Source organism: Otolemur garnettii, unplaced genomic scaffold (genome assembly GCF_000181295.1).
Source record: "Otolemur garnettii isolate 467f Iridium unplaced genomic scaffold, OtoGar3 scaffold00133, whole genome shotgun sequence".
Taxonomy (NCBI): Eukaryota; Metazoa; Chordata; class Mammalia; order Primates; family Galagidae; genus Otolemur; species Otolemur garnettii.
The window spans coordinates 2260992-2270980 of record NW_003852528.1 but is presented as its reverse complement, the minus strand read 5'-3'; the positions used below and the strand labels follow the sequence as shown (position 1 = coordinate 2270980).

Sequence of the window (9989 nt, the reverse complement as noted above, 5' to 3'; positions counted from 1 at the left end):
AGTGTTCCCTTTTCTCCACATCCACGCCAGCATCTCTGGTTTTGGGATTTTGTGATATGGGCTAATCTTACTGGAGTTAGATGATATCTCAGAGTAGTTTTGATTTGCATTTCTCTGATGATTAAGGATGATGAGTATTTTTTCATGTATCTGTAGGCTGTGCGCCGATCTTCTTCAGAGAAATTTCTCTTCAAGTCCCTTGCCCACCCTGAGATGGGATCACTTGTTCTCTTCTTGCTAATACGCTTGAGTTCTCTGTGGATTCTGGTTATTAAACCTTTGTCAGAGACATAACCTGCAAATATCTTCTCCCATTCTGAGGTCTGTCTGCTTGCTTTACTTACCGTGTTCTTGGCTGTGCAGAAGCTTTTTAGTTTGATCAGGTCTCAGTACTGTATTTTTGATGTTGCTTCGATTGCCCGGGGGGTCCTCCTCATAAAATATTTGCCCAGGCTGATTTCTTCAAGTGTTTTCCCTATACTTTCTTCTAATACTTTTATACTTTCATGTCTTAAATTTAAATCTTTAATCCAGTGAGAGTGTATTTTAGTTAATGGTGAAAGGTGTGGGTCCAGTTTCAATCTTCTACAGGTTGCCAGCCAGTTCACCCGGCACCATTTGTTAAACAGGGAATCTTTTCCTCAGTATTTTTAATTGGCTTGTCAAAGACAAGGTAACAGTAAGTAGCTAGATTCATCTCTTGGTTCTCTATTCTGTTCCATGCATCTACCTCTCTGTTTTTGTGCCAGTACCATGCTGTTTTGATCACTATTGATTTATAATACAGTCTGAGGTCTGGTAGCATGATTCCTCCTGCTTTGTTTTTATTTCTAAGTCCTGAACCACTCAGGGAGTCCTGGCTCTGCTGTCCATTTTCTGAGCTTCGAAGCTTTCCTGGGACTGCAGCCTAGTGTGGAATTCTACACCCCAGGACCTTTCATCCTGCGGTCACAGAAAAAGTTCTTATTCTGTTTTTAAACTCAGTAGTGACACCCAAGGGGGTCAGAATTCTGCGCAGCAGCTGGAAGGGATTTATGAGCCACAATTCTTGGGCAGTTCTCAAGAAACAGGACTGAGATGCTTGTCACTTCCTCCACCAGTCTGAGAAAGCTCTGGGGCTCCCCAAAGCACCAAACCTCAGCTGAGGCCAGCTCGGGCCCAGCAGGGATTTACTGCACAACACTGAGGTGCCAGTGACTGCCACGCTCCATGGGGGTAGTGGTGACAAGGCCCTGGACTCAGCTGAGGGCCCCAGGGACTCTGCCACCTCCCTGGTTGGTCTGTGTCCTCAGATGACAGATGGAAGTGACACCCCACAGGCTGCTTGGGAGAAGAGCAAGCCCTCAGCTGCACTCCACAAGCAGGAGGATGTGTCCATGTTCATCGCACGCTTTCAGGTTTTAAAAGCAAGCAGAATCGAAAGACAGGTAGCAGTTTTTCACAGGCCCCAGGAAATGTCCCAACTATAGCTTATAACCTTTTTGGAAAAGTTTTGAGGATGCAGATAAAGTTTATGCACGTGGCTGTAATAGGAAGACTACACAGGTGAAGCTGGGAGTGGTGACAAAGAACCAGTTTGGGTTAGAACAGGCGGGGCCTCAGCCCACTTGTGACCCTTCCTGGGGCTAAGAGAGAAGCTTGGGCCAAGTCAGGGAAACCTGCGTGGGGGCAGCTTCCAGCCTGGAGCTGATGGAGCCGTGCCGAGCAATGTGGAAGCCGCCGCACGGAACCCCTTTCCCGAGTTGTCTTTGCTACAGGAAGTGGCAGCTGCCACCAACTTTTGTTTTGTACCTAAACCCCCTACCTGGCAAATGTAGGAGCCTCTAAAAACAGCATTACTCAGTGCAAGGCGCAGGCCAAGCACAAGGCCAGTGTCTCCTGACCACTGCCCAGCCCCTCAGCCACCACACACATTTTACTTCAGTGCAGGCAACCAGGGTAAGTCCCCTGTAACCACAGGGAACCCCTCTGCAGTCATGGCGAGGAGGACAATCGCTACCCAGTGAGGACACCGGGGGTATGACTGTCACTGAAGGAAGTACAGGGTCACAGTGAATTCAGGAAATGGGAGGAAGTGGGGGGGGTCACAATGATGGGTGGGGCTGATGGCATGAAAGGGTCAGGGCCAGGCTCAGCACCCGTGGCTCAGTGTGGTCCAGGTGCCAGCCACATACACTGAGGCTGGTGGTTTCGAACCTGGCATGGGCCTGCTAAACAAAAATGACAACTGCAACAATAACAACAAAAAAATAGCCAGGCGATGTGGCAGGCACCTGTAGTCCCAGCTACTTGGGAGGCTGAGGCAAGAGAATCGCTTAAGAATCGCTTAAGACTAAGAGTTTGAGTTGCTGTGAGCTGTGACACTACAACACTCTACTGAGGGTGACATAGTGAGACTCTGTCTCAAAAAAAAAAAAAAGGTCAGGGCCAGGTCCACCAGTCACCCTGGTATGAGACAGGCTCACACTGTGGCCACTTGGGCAGACAGAAAAAGTCCTGATTTTTATTTTTAGATCTACAAACTGATTCCAACTTATATGAAGACTCAAAATATATTTTACACAGTTCAAACGTGTACATTAAGTATTTCAGGAATCATGGAAATGAGGGAAGGAGGCACCTGGCTATGTTCCCCAGGAGACAGTGGCCATGCAGATGGTGGTGTGGGGGTCTCAGCACAGCGTGCCTGCCCTGTCCGTATTCATGCCCCCAAGCTAGGGTTTGTGCAAGTAAGGCTACTACGCTCATCTTCTGGTGGACCTGGGTTTGATAATTTCTGTATCAAAATTCGTACTCTATTACTACAAATTACCTTTACTATACTTCTTTATAAGAAATATTATATTGAGTTGAAATTACATCAATTATTTTATCACCTACGAATTTCATTTCCAGTTAGTAATTAGGAAGTTAATGAACTTGATGTAGAAGGGACGTTGGGTCTGACAGGGTCAGGAACCACAGTTGTAGAACCTCAGCGCGGAAGCAGTGCACAAAACCATACTCAACAAACTGGCCAGGGCTCATCTTAGAGAGCAGGTCTGGGGCCAGCGCTCGGATCACCCTTTCACCAAGTGGAGGTAAAGATTTGGTAAGCAGGGCACCCTTTCACCAAGTGGAGGTAAAGATTTGGAAGACACCAAGTTAAAGACTAAAGCTGAACTGGTTATTTATAACACTATGTTCCCACCAAAACTAACTCAGACGAATTACGGAGGAGACTAAAATCATCATGAAGCTTTATGATAAAATAGCAGCCCTTCAAGGAAGTCTTCACTTTGCAAGGCTGCTCCCACCCAGGCCTCCAGGCCCCCAGGAGCTGTCCTACTGCCTCTGCACTGCGGGACCGAGTGGACAAGCCCAGAAGCACTGGGTCCAACCACCTCTCTAGGCTGTGGCTGCAGCCTGTCAGTAGGGACCTGAGTTTCCACAGCGGGACACTGTCCAGAGGGGAACCTGCAGACCCCACCTGACCCACCAATTTGGGCTCTGCTGTTTAATAAGTTACATGAGCCTGGAGTAATTAAGTTTTGAATATTTGCCCTCGTTATAGAAGCTGGGGGAACACAGTCTCTAAAAGTTTCCTTCTCTGAAATGCTACACCTGTATAATCTCTAAGAGTTTAGTCTGAAATTCTGTGTCTTTATCCCAGAGGTGAATTAAGTAATTAATAATTAAATGTACACTGAGATTGTTCACAAACTTCTTTTTCCCTGTTTCACTCCTGGAAATCTCCTAACTTCACTTCTCAGAATAATAAACATCTTTAAAGTACTTTACATCCTAAAATAACACACACACCAATCAAGAACAAAATGACTGACGTCCCTTCATTGAGAGCCACGATTGATACATTTTCAAACTTCACCACGTGGTCTTGGGCTTGGCAGCCACCCACACTGGTGCTGAGCAACACGAACGCTGCCAATGAACGTCTCCTCTCGTTTTTCAGACATGTTTTCTTCCCTGAGAAGAACAAATCTTCACATCTCTTTCAACAGCCTCAACATACTGAGAATATTAACAAGAGCCAGCACTAACAGGGCTGTGCAGGACTGAAGGGGAGGTGCTTTCCCTCCCAGCAGCACTTCTCTCTGCCTGATTTACCCAAGATTGTTCTTAACACCCCTCACCTTTAAGGTTTCACAAAATATGTAAACTTCCCTTTCAGAATGAGGCTCAATGTCCCAGTGGTACCAGGGCAGCACACAGCTATTGATGAGCTTGCCTGTATTTGATGGACATCCCTGGAGCCAGCTATAAAATACACAGGCGCTGTCATTTCTCTGCTCAGTGAACCCGCCTCCTGGGCTGGGATGAGGGAGGTGCTACAACAGGCAGAAAAAAAGCCATGAGTCACAGCAGTTCCTGGGTATACCTATGTTGACATAAGTAATGGATTAGGTGTTAGTATGACATAAAAGTAGCAAACTAGACGTCACTACAGTCTTTCCTTTCTACTATTCTTTACCTTATTTAGAAAAATAAAATTCATCAAATGTGCTCCAGTCGAAAAGCTACCAGATATAGAAAGTTCGATGGGATGAAGCCTGTCGGTATGCACTCAGGAACAAGAACTTGGGTCCCTGCTAAAGGCTGCCTTCCTGAAAGGAAATCCTTCAGCCCTCACATGGGGGCGAGACCCCAGGCTGCAAAGAAATGCTGACTCCGGCAGCACATCCACCTGCTAGGCCCTGCCTGAAGCACTGTTTACAGTGGTGACAGTTATCAGCACCAGTTCCCTGTCAGTGGTTCTGAGTCTGAATTGGCTCCCCTGCCTACCAGCTGTGGGGACTTGGAAAGTCCCCGGACCTTTCTGAGCCTCAGTTTCCTCTTTATTTGTACACGGGAGATGACAAAACCATCTGCCCCCCATGAGGTTATGGCAAGGGTCAGGGAAAACTTCCGCATCAGACATTTGCTGGGCTGACTCAGCAGGGGTTTGGTAAATGTTGGCTACTTTACAATTTACACAATGTTTTCCGTGACAGGTACTAATGTAACAGTATAAATTCAGTTCCTATTAAGTTTAGAAGCACAAGGAGAAGACAGGAGTACTTAGGTGCCCACCCAGCAGAACCATAGGAAAAGGCGCCCCAGGGGAAATTTTGGAGGCAGATGGGTGTTCCCAACCCTCACCAAAAGCCCATGCCTGATTCCTTTTCCCCTAGGAAAAGTACACATCAGCTTGCCACTTAAAACAAAAAGGACAGGAGGATACAAAATGTTGCTTTAATAATCTCCATTACACAAACATACAAATGAAACATTTTGGTTTAAATTAAAAGCAGATCCTCATTAGTAATTTAAGAAAAATTACTTTTCTACTATAAAATAGTTGGACTTTTGATTCAAGGGAAAACTACTTATCTGGTCTTTAAGTTTGTCAAGTTACAGTATCAAGGAGAAGCCACTTGAAACACTGGCCCTCTCCCAAAGGAATGAAGGGCTGAGGCTCATGAGACATTGTGGAGACCCCACTGCTGGGGTTTTTGTTTGTTTGGTTTATTGTTTTGGGGTTTGAGCTGGGGGAGGGTTAGTAGTGGTGGTCTGCAATCACATACATGGAAATTCTTAGCTATTCAATCTTGGACGTTGTCAAAATCCATTTTAAGAAACTTGGGAGACAGAATTGGATTTACTTAATTTTATGTAGATGGTGTGGATATTGAAAGTTCTAGAAAATTTGTTCCATGAAAATGAGCTTCTTCATTAAAAAAAAAATACTAAAATTTGGGTGGCCTCCAGTAAAAAGAGTAAGGTAAAAAAAAACCCCTCTTCTCCCTACCCCATGACGGGCATCTATTGAGAGGTAACAGGCTTACTGATGGGATAACAGCTAGCACTCCAAACATTATGGACTCTGGGGCTCCAAGATTACTCCTTAAAATATGAACACATATTTTGGAAACACTGGCATATGAGTAACCAGTCATAAACAATTCCTGTGCTGAGTCACGCAGCCCGCGTTTTTAGGGATCAGAATTCCTCTTGAACATTTGCCTTTTGAGGGGCAAACATGGCACCAACATTTAGTCTCCAGATTCAGTAGGGACTGGAGAAGAACCACACGTTAACAGGTAATACTCCAATCAACTTCACTGAAAAACAATTTTGCGTCTATAAATAACCTGACTTCCTGTGCTCAGCATAAGTGGCAGTTGAGACTGCAGGGTTTTCTGAAATTTGCTAAAGAGACTTCTGCTGTGTGATATTAGTTCAGACTGAACAGAAACTAACTCTTAGAGAAAAAGAGAAATTTAGTCTCCATCTTTGCCCCAGTAGGACATTCTTAAGAGTATTAGAAAAGACCCAACTTTCTATTTTTACTTTCTAACTGCTCAGGGAAATGACATGTCTAAAACAAACCATATGATTCCAAAGCTTGTCATCTCAGACTGAGCTACATCAGGGCTGGCCACCCTGTGCTGACTCCACCTCCACCACGGGTGTCCACATTCCCACGTTCCAAGACCTGCATAGGCACAGGTGCATACAATGAGATGGGACTTGGGAGATAGCTTCTTCTTGGGATGGTACCATTTATAAGTGCTGGGCGCTAATCAGTATGTGGAAAGAGACCAGGGGTGACACAACCCTTCACAAACATGGGGAAGTTACAAAAGTTAGAGAAATGCAGTTTCTCCACCCTGGGTAGCTGAGCCTCTCCTGCCACTCCAGAGCTGGCACTGACTTGCTTAAGACAAGAGCTGGGATCGGCTTTTGTCTTGCTCTGTTGAGATGGAGCTCTCCAAATCTACTCCCTCCTGTGACCCAGCTGTCTTCTCACCCCACTGCCTCCACTGGAGACTCCTGTCCCCAGGACCCAGGGACACAATGCAGAAGACCACTGGCACCAGTGTGAGACCCACTGCTAGTCTCCAGCTGGTACACCCACCCTATGGCCCAGGGTGGCACACTGCACGACTCCCCTCCTGGCCCTCATTCAACACATTTCCTTTCCGATCAGACCATTAGTCTCACAATCAGGGACCACGTTTTACTTCTGTTCTCCAGGCTCCCTCTAATAATCTTTTTGCTACTATTTACTTTAAAAGGCTCTTACAGGTTCACAGTGTCTTACTGGAACCCCCAGGACCAAATGTGTTTCAGAATTTCATGTAAAAACACCTAAAAAGATTTTGTAAAGGTAATAAGGTGCATACACCATATATCCTGGTACAACCCTGGGGAGCAGTTCTTAGCCAAATGCATTAACAAGGCCGCAGAGAGATGCAAGAACATTCACGCAAAGAGGCACAGAGATTAAAAATAGCTTCCCATCAGGACAGTTCTCTGCCAAAATTCTGCCACAAACTTATAAAAGCAAAACAAAACACAAGAACTCTAGGTTTTCACAGATTACTGGATTTGGGAATTGCGGGTGAGGGTCAGGGAGCCTGGGAGGATCAAGCACCTGGTCAGCTGGCCCAGTCCAGACTGTGCTCTGAGGGTCTGGTGAGAGTGCAGAGGCTGGGGAGGAGCACAGGGCTCTGGTAACAGACATTGTAGGCACCGCCCCTGCCAGCCTAGGTCTTACCAGACATGTGCATGTTCCTCTGACCAGCATGTCTCTCTCTTACCCCCATCCAGACCTCAGTGTTTACTCTTGCCTCCGCCAAGGACTCCCAGCCCAGCATTTGGTCCCTCCTCACATCTTCCCTGTTCTTGCCATCTATGGTTTGCTCAGGCTGCTCCAGGGCAAACACCAGCGTTTCCCTGAAGCGTTCTCGCCCTTCCTTCTTTCAAGAGCCCTTTCCTGAGAGCAATTTGAGGGCCTTCCTGCAGGTTGCAAGACCCTATGAACTAATGAGGTTAAAGGGGAGGAACCAAAAGCCTGGCCCACAGCCAGAACTTCAGCAGTGGTCACAGAAAAAGCACAACGAAATGGTCACTAAAAAAGCCAACACCACCTGACAAGCAAGGAACTGAATTTTCAAGTGTACATTCATCAGAATTTATTACTCTTCTCTCTGGCATTTCCTAGGAAGCGCTCTAAAAGGCAGGGCAGTCTTATTCATCTTGAACCCTCCACAAATACCCGGTAGAGGATTACTTCCTGATGAAGGAGCGATTGTTTTGGCCTCCTGCTTTATCAAGGTCTCGTGAAGACTAGATAAAGTGTAAATACAGGGTCTCTATGCGCGAACTCCATAAAATATTTCTTTTCAAAAGTGTATCCTTTCACTTTTAAATATTCTCATTCACAATCAACCAGTAACTGCAAGAAAACGGGCAATTACAAACCTCCCTGCCCAATTTTAACGCCAAACTACTCCGACCTCCTTGATCCCAATACTGGGTGCTGAGGAGGGTATCAGCAAAACCACGGACGGAAGATCCTGTCCAGGCGGGGAAGACCCTCGGAGACCAGCCAAAGTGGATTTGGGGTCTAGGGTCCTTGGGGGAGACGGTTCTAAGGTCCAGAGAAGGATAAGCGCTGCAAAGCGCCCCGGTCACTGAGGGTGCTGACTCTGGGCACCTTTTCTGGACGCTGCGTGGTGTAAAATACCGAGGAGCAGCTCGGCGTGAAACTCGAGACCAGGCGCAGATCTGGCCAGAGCCAACCAGCTGGCCTGTCAGGAGACCATCCTCACAGACAGAGGGGAGAGACCACATTCCTTTTCGTCCATGGAAGCGGCATCTACTGTCCAACGTGCTTTCCAGAGCGCCGCATGCTGGACACGAAGCCGAAGGAGAGCAGAGCCCGCTCCTGCCCGTACGCCTCGGGCTGGGGCGCTCCTCTGCGGGTTCCAGCTCGGCGGAGCTCGCCCCACACCCCCTCCGACCGCCCTGGACCAGAGAACAATCAGAAACTCAACAAAGACCGCTCGCAGTCAGAAAAGTTTCAGAACGCGCGTCCTTCTTACCAGTCTCTGAGCCTCTGGACTCAGACAGTCTATTTCCTTGTTCTGCGCGGCCGCCGGGTTGGTCATCCTGCCCGGCTACCAACCAAGTCCTTCCACGGCCAGAGGACACTCCGCGTGGGGCTCCGAGCGTCCGCGGCGAGCACTTCTCAGCCTCGTCGCATCCCAGAGCGCGGGGACCTCGTCCACGGGGACCAACACCTTGCCGCGACAACTCCCGCGCTCCCGGACGCGGAGGAGCCCTCTAGCCAGGGGAGCGGCTCCCAGTTCCCGGCTCGGGTGCGGCCGCAGGGGCGGGGCGCAGGTGGCCGCCGGCCCCGCCGGGCGGGGAGGGACCGTGGGGAGGGCGCAGAGAGCCCGGGGCCGCCTCCGCGCGCACCAGCCGGAGGTGCCCGCCCCGTCCCCGCGCGCCCCGCCCCGCACCCGGCTCCGCAGTTATCAATCACCGCCCAACCGGAAAGGGCAAAAAAAGACCCCCGGCCCCGCCCGCGGCCCCGCCCAGCCGCCCTCTCGCAGGGGCCTCGGTCAGCAGGAGGAGGGCGGGCGGAGGCGCAGTGGGAGGCACACGCTCCTGGGAGGACTCCGCCCCCGGCAGGGGTCGGCTGGGGCGGGGGGGGTGAGTCCGCCGGGGGAGGAGTCGGGGCGGGGCGGGGCCACCTGGGGGCGGGGCGAGGGCCGCGTTCCCGCCCTACTCGCCCGACAATCTCAGTTCCAATTCAGCTGCTCCGGCCGCGGTCCCAGCGCAGCGCCTTCCGCCGGGGTGCCCGCCTGACGCGTCCCCCGGGAAGAGGGGCTTCCAGCACCGCAGGGCTGCGTGCAGACAGTCGCTGCGGCCCGCAGGGTGAGCACGAGCTGGACTTCGTGCCTCAAAGCCGGGGGTCTGCACCGTCCAGGGCCCGGCGAGGAGATGGTCCCCTGTTGGGACAGCGGCCCGAATCTCGGCACGCGCTTCTGGTAATTTAAAATAAACGTCCTGGGCGGCGCCTGTGGCTCAAAGGAGTAGGGCGCCGGCCTTATATGCCGGAGGTGGTGGGTTCAAACCCAGCCCCAGCCAAAAACTGCAAAAAAAAAAAAAAAAAAAATATAAACCCCAATGATCACTATTAACTCTTACATATCTTA

The 9989-nt window shown here is 49.5% G+C and overlaps 1 protein-coding gene across 8 annotated transcripts in view; it reads right to left on the bottom strand.

Moving 5' to 3' along the window:
- LRRFIP1 (LRR binding FLII interacting protein 1) overlaps window positions 1-9989 on the bottom strand; it is a 151705-nt gene that overhangs the window by 74599 nt on the left and 67117 nt on the right. For 3 of the 8 annotated variants that reach the window (XM_012810419.2, XM_023518267.1, XM_012810418.2), the window contains exon 1: window positions 8871-9121. The exons of the other annotated variants lie outside the window; for them this stretch is intronic. In XM_012810419.2, the coding sequence (XP_012665873.1) occupies window positions 8871-8936 (66 nt within the window). In that variant the 5' untranslated portion in view covers window positions 8937-9121. Of the gene's footprint in view, window positions 1-8870; window positions 9122-9989 lie in introns of those variants that run through there. 8 annotated transcript variants of the gene reach the window in all.